This window comes from Felis catus, chromosome F2 (assembly GCF_018350175.1).
Source record: "Felis catus isolate Fca126 chromosome F2, F.catus_Fca126_mat1.0, whole genome shotgun sequence".
Lineage (NCBI taxonomy): Eukaryota > Metazoa > Chordata > Mammalia > Carnivora > Felidae > Felis > Felis catus.
In genome coordinates this window covers 59,802,608-59,819,576 of record NC_058385.1, presented here as the reverse complement: position 1 = coordinate 59,819,576, position 16,969 = coordinate 59,802,608, and the positions used below count along the sequence as shown (strand labels likewise).

General features: G+C 36.8%; 1 protein-coding gene across 5 annotated transcripts in view; it reads left to right on the top strand.

Annotated features, from left to right (window-relative positions):
* TRPS1 (transcriptional repressor GATA binding 1) overlaps nt 1-16,969 on the top strand; it is a 258,839-nt gene that overhangs the window by 74,513 nt on the left and 167,357 nt on the right. For all 5 annotated transcript variants that reach the window (XM_019823049.3, XM_019823047.3, XM_006943352.5 and 2 more), the window contains one exon: nt 5,917-6,520. In XM_019823049.3, the coding sequence (XP_019678608.2) occupies nt 5,917-6,520 (604 nt within the window). The remainder of the gene's footprint in view (nt 1-5,916; nt 6,521-16,969) is intronic.

Below are 16,969 nucleotides of genomic sequence, written 5' to 3'. Positions count from 1 at the left end.
GAGCCAAAGTAGGATGCTCAACCGACTGAGCCACCCAGGTGCCCCTGTTGCTGTTGGAGATGTGGTCTGGGGACTAACAGCATCAGAATCATTTGGGATTTTATAAGAAATACAGACAGAATATTGGGTACCACCCCAGACTTCAGAATCAGAATCTGGATTTCCACAAGTTCCCAGGTGATTCCTAGGCATGCTAGAGCTTAAGAAACACTCATCTAGAGGTTAGTGTAGGTTATTAAAAAGTTTATATTTCTCTAAGCTTTTGAAAGTAGAGCCATGTTGTCTTTTAAAACTATTTTCTATGTTGTATTTAAGACTGATAGTACAGGGAGAAAGAAGTCTCCTTCAGGTCTCTAGAGTACTGTGAAGCAAATCGCCTTTTCTGCTTCACCTAGTTGTGTTCAATGGCCTGAGAGATTGAGCCTGTTTAGCAGTTTACTGCTTAATTGTCAAACTTTGCTCTTTTCATTAATAGTTGTTACACCCAGAATCTTTTTTTTTTTTAATTTTTTTTTCAACGTTTTTTTATTTTTGGGACAGAGAGAGACAGAGCATGAACAGGGGAGGGGCAGAGAGAGAGGGAGACACAGAATCGGAAACAGGCTCCAGGCTCCGAGCCATCAGCCCAGAGCCTGACGCGGGGCTCAAACTCCCGGACCGCGAGATCGTGACCTGGCTGAAGTCGGACGCTTAACCGACTGCGCCACCCAGGCGCCCCATTACACCCAGAATCTTAAGGACATTACCTGTGTTTCATTAAAGTTAGGGGGTTGGGGATGCCTTGTCATTAATTTGTTGAGAACCACGATGTATCTGTTAATGTAGCTCTTAGATACCGGCCCCTGTATTGGTGTCCCCTGGGGACCTTGTTCAGAATTCAGATTCTCAGGTTATGTCCAGGAAATCCTGATTGAGTGGGGCAAGGGGAGGTGCCTTGCATACTATGCTGGTAAGAAACTCCTTAATGCAGTGCTCTGCACGGCCTGTTTTGTTAACCATTGGTGTAGTCTGCTGCTGTCAGATTACCAGGGTCCCTTCCTCTCATATTTCCATTTTCCATATTACCAATAATTTCATTTATTTCTGTGTAAAGTTAAAAATTTAGGCAGCTAAGGGTAGAAAGATAGAACATTGGCCTTGAAAGGAGAGGCCCTGTGTTCCTGACTTGATGTAAACAAAAATGTTCAGGTCACTGTTTCCCCTGTTCAGTTACCTGTAAAATGGGCTTTATACTTCAGTGCAATGTGAGATCAGCTATGTGTGAGTGCTTTGAACTTTTCAGGAGATAAGGTGTGTGAGTTCATCTTGTTATCACAACTTTATTTTAATATCCTTCCTTTTCCAGTGCATTTTCACCATGAAACCTGGTTCTCACTGAGACCTTATCTCTGCAGTTTCTGGTTTTCTTTGTTTTTGTTTTGGTGTGTGTGTGTGTGTGTGTGTGTGTGTGTGTGTGTGTGTGTGTGTGTGTATGTTTTATTGTTTCTGTTTTTGGTTTTTACTTTTGACCTGACAGCCTCCAGCACCTGCCTCAAGGAAGGTTTTGCCCAGAACAGTCAGATCAAGAGCTCCTCTGTGGGGCAGATCAGAATAGCTCTTGCTGAGACCTGCAAGGACTGAGGGAGTTGTCCTTTGGGGACAGGAACTTGGAATCAGAGAACCTAGAAGCCCCAGACACCCTCTCTGAGGAATGATACTTTGTGATAAATTCATTGCCTGGGCAGGGACCCCAGGGCCTGAGGACATACCAGTCAAATATTGGGTAAGGGTTGGGTGTACTGTCTTTATTTGGTGGAGGAACAGTATGACTGAAGGACATTTCTAGATTGCAGAATAAGTAGATATTGAAAACACATAATCTTAATTACTGAGATATATTATGATTCTCAACCACCTTAATGAATCCATTCCAGACATCTCCACCTCCTAAGACTTTAATAAAACATGGGTAATATTCTTTCTATCTTTGTTATTCAGAGTCTTAAGATTCTGGGTCTATTAATGAAAAGAGGGTACAGCTTGACAATTAAGCAGACTACTAAACTCCTCATTCTTTCAGGCCTGTGAACGCCACCAGGTGAAGCAGAAAAGGCATAGAATATATTCCACCTGTCAGTGTCTTAAAGCAAAGGCTCCTCTAGGAAATTAGCTTGGTTTTAAGAATGATGTTTGTCACGGTCAAGGTATATAGGGGAGTGGAAAAGGATGATACCAAAATGCTAGTTTGTAAGTTTAAACTCCTTTGCACAAAAGTAAAGAATGCAGATTCACACAGAAGAGAGGGGCTTTATTTAATTTTAGGATTTATACTGGTTAACTCTTATTTACTTACCTACTATGGGTGTTATTTACTTAATATTCCTGAGAACCATATGAAGAGCCACTATTACTTTCATTTCGCAAATGAAGACATCGGGGCAAATTTAGTAAATTATCGAAAGTTACACATAGAGTAAAATACAGAGCCAAGATTGAAACTCATGCATTCAGATTCTAGAGTCTGTATACTCTTACGTGGACTAATTGCTTCTCCAATAAATATTTTGTTTTAAAATATTTTAAAGTATTTTGTTGCATGGTGCTCTAAGAAGTTGTATTTCTTCTATTGTGTGTTGGTACTTTCTCCTTCCTGTTGCTCTAGAATTAATTGTTTTTATTTCTTGAAATAACATTACCATAGTTCTTTAGAATTTTTTTACTTTGGAATTTTTTTAATACTTTTTGTACTTTGTTTTGTATAAAACACCAGGTTTGGTAGACGTAGCTGTGGCAATTTATAGTCTTAATTTTTAGGAAGGGATCCCATCACAGATTTCAAGCAGAGACCCCACCACATGAAGGAAACCATAAACTTACTGATGTAATGGGTGGTGAACTCATTAGAACTGTCTACAAATGAAGGTTGATCAGAGCTTGAGAACGTGCGTCCTGAAGTTTGTTTTTCGTGACTTGGTAGATTATGTGGTATATCTTCAGTAGAGTATTTCCTGGGTATGTTTTGACCTTTAACCATTCTGGTACATCCATTTTTCTTTGTATGATTGAGCCTGGTAAACGTAACAATTTTTTGGTAAAATTTTATCAAGTTTATCTGAATTTTGTCAAGTATTGGACATACTTGAATATAGTTTTGGTAGGAAAGTTCTTTACTTAAACTTTCCATAGGTTCCCAGTCCTAGATTTTGAGTCTTGTCTTTTGTCCTTTGTGATCTTAATCCTGCTATGGGGTTTTTCTGGCCTTGACCTCAGGGGCAAGATTCTTCCTCCTGGCCACAGACATCTTCTCCTTAAGGGTTAGGCTTCTTTCACTTGAGAAAATTAATTTTAATATTATATTTTTAATGGTCAATTCATCATGGAATTATTTACCTTTGTTGTAGTTCCTTTTATTTTATTTTTACTACTTAAACAATGAATAAAAATAGTAGAAAAGGTAGAAAACAATCTTCTGTAAAAATTGGAAATTAAATATCCATATTTATTCAACAAATGTAAGTTTTCAATAAGAAGATCATTTTGTATTGCATTAAGTACTCTCAACAAATACTGGGTGACATTTTGTTACATGTTATAATACCTCTGAATTTTGCTTCCATAAAATATGAACATCCTTTTGGATTTTCATCCATCAGACAGGTCTCATAAGGGAATGAGAAACTGTTAAGGTCCCAAAGTGACTTAAACATACATTTAACCATGCTGCTTCTGTGCTTATAACCTTGCAATTGCTTCCTTTAGCCTCTGAAGATATCTGCCTCCTTACCATGGTCTTCAGATCTCTAGATGACCCCTCCAGCTTGTTGAGTGACATACTTTCTGTTACTTATTCCTCTAAAGCAGCAGTGGCCTCAGTTCAGTATTTTGTACTTGCTGGGATGTACTTCTGTCCTTCCTCTTCCTGCAACAAGAATAGCTCCTTTTCATCCTTTGGTTTTCTCTTCCAGACTACCCTATGCAGCCCATCAATCCCATTACCATCCTGTCCTTTTCATTCTTAGAACATATTATTCTTTATATGTATTTATAGTCTAAGGGGAAGACCATCCTTCCTGGCTAGACTCTAAACACCAAGTAAACAAAGACTATGTGTCTTCTATACACCAGTGTGTACCCAGTGCCTGGCAAAGTACTTTGTGATGATTGTCTATAGGTCTATAGACAAGTACATGTTTTTCAGTAGCTCTAAGTAATAGCTCTCAAAACTTACTTTGTTAGTTTAAGTTGTCAATACATGATATCAGTGAAGTAGCAAGTGTCTCTCATGGGGTTTAAAGAGCCACACAAAGTTTTTATAGTTAAAAAAGTGTGCCTTATCCAAGTCATTTGTGTACCTTTCCAGTATGCCTTTTTGGGTACAGGGCCTCTGTTCTTTGTTAATCAAACAGTTGTCTTAATATGACAGTGTTCCATCTTTAGTTGCAGAGGATGCTATGAAATTCAACAATAAGTTCTTTTGTTTTATGCCCTTTAGAAAGAAAACACACACACAAACACACATTTACACATTCTCCTTTAATGAATATAACCATACAGCATCTATCATGCTGCATGGCATCTAGAAGACACTCAATGTGTTGAACGTTCCTAAGTCCTTACAGATAAGTAGAATTTGTTTTAAAAAATCTAGAGCTTCTAACACATTTTATTTAGTAGATTATGTAGCTCAGTCATCCATATTTCATTGTCTAAATTGATTTAAATTTTATGAAAGAAAAGAACATTGTAATCAGGTAGAATGTAATACACATAAAAGCTGTATGAAGCACTTAACACTAGAGATGCATATATAGATGTACTTATATGAAAACATCAGTTTAGTTTAAATAAATAGAAAGTGAAAAGTCCATTGATGAAATCAGTGTAAAAATATATAAGTATCGTTAAAAATGTAGAATTGATAATTATCCAACTACAATAAAATGACAAAGCAAGTCCTTCAATAATAAAACAAACCAACCAGTTTTCAATGTGAATTGGCTAGAGCGTGTACACATCAGTGTGTACCTGTGTGTATACCTATAATTGTTAACATAACAAAAGGGAATGTCACATTCTTTATATAGAATCAAAAAAGCCAGTGAGGGGCACCTAAGTGGCTCAGTTGGTTAAGCGTCCTACTTTTTTTTTTAATGTTTATTTATTTTTAGAGAGAGAGAGAGCACACAGGAGGGGCTGAGAGAGAGAGAGAGAAAGAGAGAGAGAGAGAGAGAGACATAGAATCTGAAACAGGCTCCAGGCTCCAAGTTGTCAGCACAGAGCCTGATGTGGGGCTCGAACCCATGAACCGTGAGATCATGACCTATGCCCATCACCTGAGCTGAAGTTGTATGCTTAACTAACTGGGCCACCTAGGCTCCCCAAGTGGCTGACTCTTGATTTCTGTTCCAGTCATCTCATGGTTTGTGAGATGGAACCCTGTTGGGCTAGGCGCTCTCCCTTTTTCTCTCTTTCTCAAAATAAATAAATACTAAACTAAACAACAACAACAACAACAACAACAACAAAAGACAGGGGTGGCTTGGTGGCTCAGTTGGTTGAGCATCTGACTTTAGCTCAGGTCATGATCTCGAGTTTCCTGAGTTTGAGCCCCATCAGGCTCACTGCTGTCAGCATGGAGCCGGCTTTGGATCCTCTGGCTCCCTCTCTCTCTACCCTTCCCCCACCTGCTCGCTCGCTCGCTCGCTCTCTCTCTCTCTCAAAAATAAATAAAACATTTAAAAAATTAAAGTAAATAAAAGTAAAAAAAAAAACAAAGACAAAAATACCAGTGAATTACATTCCAATTTCTGGGTGTTGGGACTGGTGAATTTTGCTCTGCTTATTACATTACATGAGATAGAATTCAGGTGCTTAAAGACTGTTTTTCTTCAAAGCCCTTCCGAATGCTAGATTTCTAACGACTATTTTCTTCTCCAGGAGAGCACACAGCTGCTACAAATGCCGTCAGTGCAGTTTTACAGCTGCTGATACTCAGTCACTACTGGAGCACTTCAACACTGTTCATTGCCAGGAACAGGACATCACTACAGCCAACGGCGAAGAGGACGGTCATGCCGTATCCGCCATTAAGGAGGAGCCCAAAATGGACCTCAAGGTCTACAGTCTGCTCAATCCAGACTCTAAAATGGGAGAGCCAGTTTCTGAGAGTGTGGTGAAGAGGGAGAAGGTGGAAGACAAGGACGGGCTGAAGGAGAAAGTTTGGACCGAGAGTTCAAGCGATGACCTTCGAAACATGACTTGGAGAGGGGCAGACATCCTGCGAGGCAGCCCGTCATATACTCAGGCAAGCCTGGGGCTTCTGACGCCTGTGTCCGGCACCCAAGAGCAGACCAAGACTCTAAGGGATAGCCCCAATGTCGAAGCTGCCCATCTGGCACGACCTATATATGGCCTGGCTGTGGAGACCAAGGGATTCCTGCAGGGGGTGCCAGCTGGCGGAGAGAAGTCCGGGCCCCTCACCCAGCAGTACCCTGCGTCGGGAGAAAACAAGTCCAAGGATGAATCCCAGTCCCTGTTACGGGTAGGAAGGTTTCGTTTTTAAATAATGCACATACCTTGAAGGAAAACCGGGAGAACACACATTCTCTACATGTAGTATCATTTGGTCTTACCGGCTAAAACTAAATGATGTGTCTGAGTCTGGGGATTTATACCTACAAGGCCGAAGTGGAGGAAAGGAGCTCATGTGTGTTTGTGTGTACAATTCACACACTTGATACAGTGGTGGGCAGGCATTTGTTTGTCGTTGCTCTTAGCTCAGATTGAATGTTGGCTAATCATTCCTGGTGATTATGCAAAACAGTGAGGCCGCATTTGGAGAAGGGAGGTTCGGAATCCCAGAAGATTGCACATCTGTTACGTTAAAATAAGTAAATGACTTTTAAATTTTAAGGTGGCATGACACTGTATGTGGTTAACAAGGAAATTAGCGGAGATTTAAATCACTGGGAATGCAAAGCCCAGGGTGAGATGCTAATACAGAAATGTTTTTTAAAACTGACAGTATAATTATGTACAAATGACAATGCTTGTTGTTGTTTGGTTACCAGAAAGGGGGAGGGGGGATGAGACCTAAGTGTGAATGGTGTGTGAAGAGCATCCAAAGAAAAGAAACATGCATTGTTATATGATCAGGCTTTTTTAGGAAGAAAGGCACAGTCCCATGCAGAAACACAAAACCTCTGAGAAGGATAAGATCCTTCCTTGATCTCTCTCTTCATGCTATGGAGCTGTGTCAAGAAATATTTTAGAGTTTGAAAATTCATGGACACTTACTAAGTGATGCTTTTGGCCTAAGGCACCACCACTTTGACATTTCACCTTGACGCTGAGAAAGGTTAAAGCCTCCTACATGATTTTGGAGCTTGTCCGTGCCTAGAAGGCAGGATCAGAAACCAGCTAACCTTCCCCAAAGAGTCAGTTAGGAAGTAAGAGTTCAGCCAGCCCAGTGCTTTGACCTGCAGGTCAGAGACCACTGAGGTCTCTCTGGATGGATTCTGCAGAGAAAACGTTCTCTTTCTGGGGTCTGCTTGACCACTGTGCTCTCATTTCCTGCAGATTCTCCAGCCTATCTGTGCTTCTCAAGTTTCTCTAGCGGAGTGGAGAAATGTGCCTTAGAGGTGTACAGTTAATTGCAAAAACCATTCCCTTTCCTGGCTGCACTCATGCCCCGGAGCCAAGAGAAGGGCTTGAATGGAGAAGAGCCTGTGCCCCTTGTACACTGAGAAACAAAGGATTCTTCCTGTAAGGAAGGAGCGAGTTTATTATAAGTAACTTTAAAAAGAAGGGAAACAGTGCCTGTGCCCTTCAAGAGGCCATTCAATTCAGGGAGCTCCTTTCCGATAAATGTATACGGTGGAGCTGCAGTGGTAAATGTGTATCATTTTCTTAGCGTGCCGGGACTCTTCTGGTCTCGAGTGGTGTTTGGTTTCTGGTTATAAGGCAGGAATGATAGGTCATAAGTTTTTAAATTTCATATTGCATCCGGAGAGTGTGTTGTAATGGGTGCCTGATATCCATATCGCTAGACCTCCCCAACCCTTTTTTTCCCCCTTTTTAAAATGGTTTTCATCTGGGACATCTTCATTGGATACCAGATTGGTTGACTCTTTTAGATTATTTCTGGAATATTCCTTTTCTGCCACCATTTGTATGCACAAAGAATTTAGAATGATCAGTAATTTTTTATGGGGTTAAGTCTAAAACCTGAGCATAAGAGCAGTCTATTTTTTGAGCAGACTGAGTATGATAATACTTTTTGTAAAGTTGTTTTTCTCAATTCCTCCACTTCCTTAATTCCCTGACTTCAAGTTTCTGTTGCATCATCGCAACTGCCTCTTTAGTTCCTCCACGTTAGCTGCTGAGGTACAAAATCTTTGGTGAGACGTTGCTTCACCATGTTCTACAGACAATCAAATTCCTAACCGCAAGATTTATGATTTTTGAAGGCAATCATCTACTACATTTATATATATATATATATATATATATATATGTATATGTATATATATGTATGTATATGTGTACACACACACACGCACACTCGCACACACGCACACACACACACACACACAAAGACTTGGATCATTCTTCCTTGACTTTAGTAAAATTTGACTCTAAAATTTATATTTTCATTGTCTTTGGATATTGCTTAGGAAATCACCAGTTTTATTGGATATTTGGAATAGGAAGGGTAGCTAATTTAATTTGTGAAGTATTTAGTGTATTAAGTGAATTACAACTTTTTAATATACACATATCTGGGCTGATTGGCTTTTTAAGACATCTAAAAGAGTTAAAAAGCAGAGCCCATTCTGGATGTGAATTTGACAAGAATTCTACCTTGGGGGTAGAAATTGCTATTGCTGAGTTATTATAGCAAATACATGCTTCTCAATTCATTTGTCTGCTATCAGAAAGGAGAAACTCAGCAGAGTATTGCCATCATTAAAACAATGCGCTTTAATTTTGTAATTGTGGAGGTCTAGTTATTAGTGAAGGTGTCCTGTAAAAATTTATAAATACACCATACAAATATGCAAATAGTTTACATGTTTTGAATGAAAATACAGTTGTCTATGGAAATGCATACCTGCAGAATGTAGTATTCATATTTGCGTATAAATAGAATGGAACTTGAAATTATCTTGCTATCTGGCATGTTTATTTAGAAGTAGGAAGCAACTTGAAAAACAGAAAATAGGTTTTAAAAGTTTTTTTTTGTTGAACAGTGTATACAATATAGCCTTAATAAAGTCAGTATATTTATAAATACATTATACATATAGTTTCTAATGTTAAAAGTAAAAACTTGACTAGCAACTTTGATGACTATATAGATTGATAACAAGAGTTAAATATGATAAATTTGTGCAGCAGAGAATGTCTCATGGTTCATGGGTTCAAGCCCTGCTTCGGACTCTGTACTTTAAGTGCCCTTTCAGTGCAGAGCCCACTTGTGATTCTGTCTCAATCTCTCTCTCTCTCTCTCTCTCTCTCTCTCTCTCTCTCTCTCTCTCTCTCTCTCTCTTTCTCTCTGCCCCTTCCATGCACTCTCTCAAAATAAATAAACTTAAAAAAAAATAGTTCCAACCCTATGCTGGTGAATAGTGGAAACATTTTTAAAGAGCAGGCTGAATGAATTTAGGGCAATTCACAAAGGTTGTAGTTATAATGTTGCTTTCAGGATATTGGTCTTTCAGATACATGTTTTTAACTGGTTTAGTTATGAAATGTTGCTGTACTCAAAGTGAGGAAGGAGATATAAGAATCACGGAGAACTAAAATTTCAAAATATTTTCTCATTAGTTTTCTTCATTTTTTTCCTTTTTGTTTTGTTTTATGTAGGTTAGGTAAGCATTTGGCTTTTAGTTTTGTGTTCGATAGCAGATCATTTATATATATTTTGATTTGGTGAATATCTTTTATTTTTCCCTGTTACCAGTATGGAATTGATATTGTTACAAAACATTTTAAATTGTATATGTGGTCTGTGTGGACCATTGTGCTTTGAGGATGGCAGGGGGCATGTTAACATAAGCCTTATCTTCTAAATTGCGTTATGAAAATTAGTTTTTTGTTGTGTATTAAATACATAATATTCCTGTAAAATCGTTGTTTTTTTTTTCTTTTATGAGTAGGAAGAAACATGAAAGCCTTATACTCTTTGCTAGAAATAGTCCAAGTTTATATGAAGACTTTGTTACTCTTTTAAAACTTCTAGAAGGATCTTATAAACATGAATAAGTTCCTGAAAATGTTTTGAAAATGCAGTGTTTTCATTTAAACTTAAAATTTGGCTCTGTGAAGAGGTTAACATATTTAACATTTTCTGTGCTAAAAGCAAAAGTTAATTGGTTTTAAATATTCAACTTGTTCCTTTCTCATTTTAAACTAAACAGTGTAGTGTACTCAGAACTCAGTACAGGCGTGTGCCTTTTCCTGGCCAATTTCTTCTATGATGTATATTTACACAAAGGTATTTATTTATTCATTTTGTAGACAGACTCATAGAAATGTAACTGTATTAGGCCTATGATTTCCTGAATAAGAAATACCAGATCTTATTCTTATAATTGACTTTTCAGATTGGATTTTATAACATAGCAAGTTACAGCTTGTAACTGATAACCATAGTAATAGGAACAAAACACCTGCCATTAAACTTCACAAAGATTTTGCCGATATCAAATGCATTTTTTTGTTTAATGGAATGCAGAAGTCTAACTGAGTTTGGACGGTAAATCTGTAGGGAGAGTTTGTGGCAGATCAACATCCAGGTAAACGTCTGCAGTCAGATAGATACCTTATCGGCTCCTAAGTCTTCTGTAGGTTCAGACACCCTAGTTATCAGTCTGCTTTCTTCATGCATCTGGGGGAAAATGATTCTAGATTCCAGTGTAAATTTATTTAGGGAAGTCTGTCCGTTTCAACGTGTACGTTTCTCACCACTTGGTTTTCACAGAGACCTTGAGCCATGGGCTCTGGGAGATCTGTTCCAAGTTCTGGGAGTTGAGTTCCAAGCTGGGCGCTGACTGTCAAAGGCAGGGCCTCCCAGGATCTCCGTTCATCTCACTCTTGGGATTAGAATGGCTGCTGTCCTCACAGAAGTTCTGTGCAGCTTAGTTAATTAATGTTTGTCAAGCCATTTGAGATCCTCAGATGCAGGGTTCTAGATAAGTGCAAAGTAGTATGATTGTTTGTTCGTTTTGTAAATATGATACCAAGACAGCACAAAGTAGATGTTATTTCCCCTTTGCTTCAGTGGTGTTAAATTTATAGTTTAAAGATTGTTGATACTGGACAGTCTATTGAGATGCAAAAATGTTCTTTTGGGGACGGTCCATTGGCAGCCAAACAGACGTTCAAACAAGTGACAGCGTTGAATGCCTTTACAACCAGTGACAGAAGATCGCAGGAACTTTTTTAACTAAAGATGATTTCAAGGGAAAAGCCTGATACTGTTTTTTTTTTATTCATGTTTACTGAAAATAAAAGCAGTTTTTCAGATCCATATAGGTAGCAGTGATGTGACATATGTACATATGATTTGTTCTAACTCCATTTGAACGTTTCCGTATAGATCTCTGTAATACCAAAGAGAACAGACTGTACCAGGAAAAATGGGAAGTGTACATCTCCATAATCACTGGTTGTAAAATTGTTGCTTTTGGGCCACATTGATAAATTTTCTCTTTTGGTAATTTTTGATATTTTATTTGTTGATATTTGAATAAAATATTAAAAGCCATTTACTATATCTAGAGATTAATAATCCTTGTATATCTCTGTGCTTCTGCTCTGCATAGATGAATTTCTGTTGTTCACCGGTTAGAAAAGCGTATGATTGGGGTACCTGGGTGGCTCAGTTGGTTGAGTGTCCAGCTCTTGATTTTGGCTCAGGTCACGATCCCATTGGGCTCTGCCTAGAGCCTGCTTGGTATTCTCTTTCTCTCTCTCTCTCTCTCTCTCTCTCTCTCTCTCTCTCTGCCCCTCTCCTCCACTTACTCTCTCTCATTTTTGACAGATTAGATCACAACTAAGACCAATCTGATACATACGTGTCTGGTTTTATTGACTTGACCAATGGGATTTTCTATTCCAGTTTCTTTTTTAGAAGTCAGTTCCATTGGTTCAAGTATTTTTGGGAGCACATTTTTTTTTTCTTTTTTGTAACATAGGCTTTTTGTGAAGTCTGGCAGAGTTCTGCTGGCCCAAGTTTGTAAAGCAGGGGAAGCAGATGTATCTTTTAGTGAATTGGGCTGTGAGTTTGTAGTCACTGTGAAATGGTATCCTTCAGCACAGTATCTGTTAATTATTTCCTGTATAACTATCTTTTGCTTGGTTTCCTTTTCTCACAGACTGCATGAGTCAGGAGATAACAGGGCCTCAAAAGGAACCCATTGTTGAATGTTCTTTCTTAGATGTTGGAAATGAAGAGCATACAGAAGGTGGCCCAAGTTTCAGGAGCAACAGATGGAGAATGATTCAAAAGTGTGTCAGCCATGAGCTACATAGCCTTGATGCAAATCTAGTATTTTTCTGGCAAAGTCCAATTTGATGGACGGATTGAACTAAGTGCTGATTACCTAAAATGACAGGAAAGTTTTTTTTGTTTTGGATTTTTGTGTATTATTTGCTCCCAACAAAAAAGTAAATATTGTTCCCTTTGTCATATTCTTTACTCTCTTTTCTCTTTGACTCTCTTAGAGAACTTCCATTAAGTATTTACACAAAGGACATTGATTACTAGAATGTTCTACCAGTTAACTCAAGGAAGCTTGATACACAGAATACTGCCGCTGGGAAAGTTTGAAGAACTTGTTTCTTTCATTTCAGTGAAGCAACATTCTCTTTTACAGATGTTTGTGATTATGACATAAGTAAAATAGAACCATAAGATGACTTTATTTTGGAAAAAAATCCACAATACTTGGTCTTAGGCATATATTTTTTTGTTATTAGTGATTAGGAGTAAAGCAAAGGAATCTTTTGTTTTTATAAATACAGGACTTTTGTGATGTGATAAATTGAGTGGTTGGTATCATTACTAATGTCAGAATGACCAGATAGCTCTCATGTATAATTTTGCATGTTAACATTCCTCTTTAAACAGATAGTTTCTCAATTTAGATTTAATGTGGGCATATTAATTATGAAAGCGGTGAACCATTTTATACCCTGGAAATTTACCTATTTGTAACATCATGATTAACCAGAAATAGCTAAGGATATATAGATGTATTTTTAATAGGCAAGATATACTTTATAATTTTGCTAACATTTAAAAAAAGTCAAACCTTTATGAGAATTTGGATACCAGCAAAGGTTTTTAAAATAGATTTTTAACAAGCACAGTATTTTGTTTGAGGAAAATGGTAAGATCCATGACAGTATTATGTATTGAATTGCATTTGCCTGTAGCATGACATGGTGTTTATATTTTGGTATTCAAGACTTACATTAAATCATGAAAAAAGTCTTGGTAGATAAATGTTCCATAAGATAATCTGTTCTCGGGGACTTGACTTTAGATGTTTCATTGGTAATGTAGTGGCTAGCACGAGAATACGTCCTAATGCCCAGTGTGAATTCTTGAGGAGGAAGACAAAACCTGGGGGAACTACTTTACAACAACACTTGTACATGAAAGCATTCAAAAATAAAGAATTTTATTAATGTAGATGGGTATTTATAGTTACGTGATTTCCATGTAATTTAGCATTTCATTTTCTAGGATTAAAAGCTTACTGCCTTTCCATTAGTTTTATTATTAGATTAACAACTTTCATCCTCACCAAACCCTTTTGAGGTTGAAGCTATCATTATCCCTTTTATTTTGATGAGGAAACTGAGGCAGAGGGATTCATTAATTTGCCTGAAGTTGCACCACTTTCAATGGCAGAGATGCAATTTTGATGCTGGCAGTTTGACTGTAGTCCATGCTCTTAAGCATTGCATGGCCTCCTTTGATTCTCCATGGTCTGTTAATAAATGCTTGGATGACTTTCTGCAGTTTCAGAATGATTTGTTCCATCTAAGCAGACACTATATGTTTTGTGTGCAAAACAGAAAAATCGCTTTTTGGAATTACACAAGTGATACATGCTTTTCAAAAAAGAAGTATATCTGTATTACCACACAGAGCACTAAAGAAAATGGAAACCGCTCATAAGTTCCAACCCAAATGCTTTTCTATTCATCTATTGGCTTCTAATTTATCTTTATATGCATACAAACATATATTATTCAAGTATTTGGTCATTGTCTCACTCCGTTATAATCCTCTTTTTTTATTTAACAATATACTGTGGATATCTTTCCCAACAACAAATATAAACCACAGTATTTGGCTTACTGACTCCATGTTTGCTATGAAATAGTCATATCATGATGTGCTCAATAGATCCTCTCTTGATACACATTTAGGCAACTTCCAATTTTTACTTATAAAGAAACTTTGATGCACGTGCTTGTGTGTATTATTTTATTGTTTCATCATTTCCTTAGGATAGTTTCTTACAATTCCAGTTACTTAAATGAGAAAATACATGCCTGATGACAAATAGTGTTCAGTGTCCAAATCACCATCCTCTAAATGTGTCATTTAAAAAATATAAAATGAATTCATTCATAGATAAGGTGTAGAGAGTAACATCCTAGAAATATTAAATGTAGGAGTAAATTTTAAATTGTAAATGACTTATTTAATAATGAATGCAGGTAGTTAAGGAGAAGGCAAATAATCCTTAAGAGCTATTTCTTATCATAAATATGGTATATAACAAATGACCAATAGCCAGGGCTGTGGGATGATATGCTTACATATGCAGCATAGTTTATTTTGTAGAGAAATTTGTTTTCAGGAAGGACCCATTTTCTTAAGCAGACTTGAGTCATGGGTTTTAAGTGAAAGCAGTAGACTCAGGTAGGCCTGCCTTTTTCAGGGGAGAAATTTCTCTCTTTTTCTTTGTTTCATTCTGTTCTGGACAATGTTCTGCTGGGCTTCACAATTTCTCAACCCAGTTTTAAAGTTTTTACCTTCCTTGGTTGTTTAGTAGATACAGTGGGTAATGATGTGGGCTTCAAAGGAATATAGCAGAGAAGAAGTTAATATTTTTTCTTCAAAATATGGAATTTAATGATTTTCGTTTCTATTTATTGCTGAAATATTTATATTGATCCCATTAGAAAGTATTTTCTTTATAGGCTTTTTTGAATGTCAGATACAACATTATTTCTTTATTGTATCTTAATAAAATATTAAAAGGACAGGAGCACAAGCATACTTTCTCAATTAGCATTGAGGTTGTGCTGATTATATGCCACGAATAAGTTTCAGGCTGTTCTTACCAATTAATGACATTTAGGAAAACATAGATGATGTCATTTATATATACAGTTTAAGTCAAGCTTATCTATGGGAATTTGAAAATGTACAAATACTACATTTGAGAGAGCTATTCACTTAAAAATAATTACTTGCTGTTTTTTAAAAAAATTTCTTTCCTAGTACGTTAAAAAATGAAAATACTTTTATAGACTTACAACTTTGTAGAAGCCTATCTGTTTTGCAAAGTCTGGTACAATGGAAGCAATACTGCTCATATTTTAGGAGATACTCATGTTTGTTTTACCTTATTCTTAATGTCAAATTTATAACCTCAACCATGGTAATTCAAGAAAATCCATCTATTTATCCTGAGTTATATAACTTATTCAAAAGAAAGTTAGAGGTTTTTAAAATGTGGATTGTCTAGATAGGCGATCCTTGGTGTACAGATTATCCAGTTACTATGGCTATCAAAATTTTAGGCTATAATTTATGTGTGTGTGTGTGTGTGTGTGTGTATGTGTGTGTGTGTGTGTGTGTGTGTGTGTGTGTGTGTATATAATACTATATATATGTATTTATATTTTTAAATATGTTTATATATATTATATAAATATATATTCTTAATATATATATAATATATATATAATATAGGGTGGTTTGTAAGATCAAACTGAAATTTAGAGCTTGCCTCAAGTACATATGTGATTTAAATAGTTCTGAATACTCCAAAATATATCCTAATTATTTTAGATATCCTTTAGTAGAATGTCTAGGCCATTGAGGTTACAGTTGGATTTGGAGGTGGGTGTGTCCCACCTTTAATAGGCTGTCTTTAGCTGTGATTCAAGCATGACTGGATTTTATTTTCTGGTAAAATTAGATTTTATGTAGTTTTTTTACTCTTCCCTTGTGATGTAGTGGAAAGAGTACTGGATTTTGGAGGCAAGGAGGCTTTGTATTCTAGACTCACTTTGTGACTAACTAGCAGTGTGACCCTGACTGAGTCATTCAATCCTTGTGCACTGTTTCCTTTGGAAAATTATAGAGATTGAAGTATACAGTTACTCATCTTTTGAAATTGCAAATTCTAGGGCCAAGTCAATTTTCTCTAAAACCTTAAACTTCCAAATATGTGAATTGACACCTGAGGCAACTTTCAGACTAAAATCTTGTATTTTAGCTTTTGTACTGCTGGTGTCCAAAGAGATGTCACATAATATTTGATATACATGTTCTCAAATCAGATTTCCCTCTAATGGCTGAGAATCCATGTTACTAAAAAAAACAAAAACAAAAAAACACTATCACAAGATAGTCTGAAATCTTCAACAGTTATGTTCTTTGAGCTTATCTTATATAAGAAAGCTCATTCTTTCAAAATAAATTTGTTTCAAAGAATCATGTTATTAAAGGGGCTGCTTGTGAATGATGATAAAGGGAAGTATGCACAATGGAAATAAAATAATTCTGGTAAGAATATGATATGCTTAAAGTCTATTTCCTCACTTTCTTGGCATTGAGCAATGATGCCTGTTTTGTTCACAGTCAGATGTTCAAATCAGAATTTTGGATGCAGAAACTAATTTTAGTAGGTGGGGTGCAAATTTCTTATGAGTCCATGAATAGACTAATCCC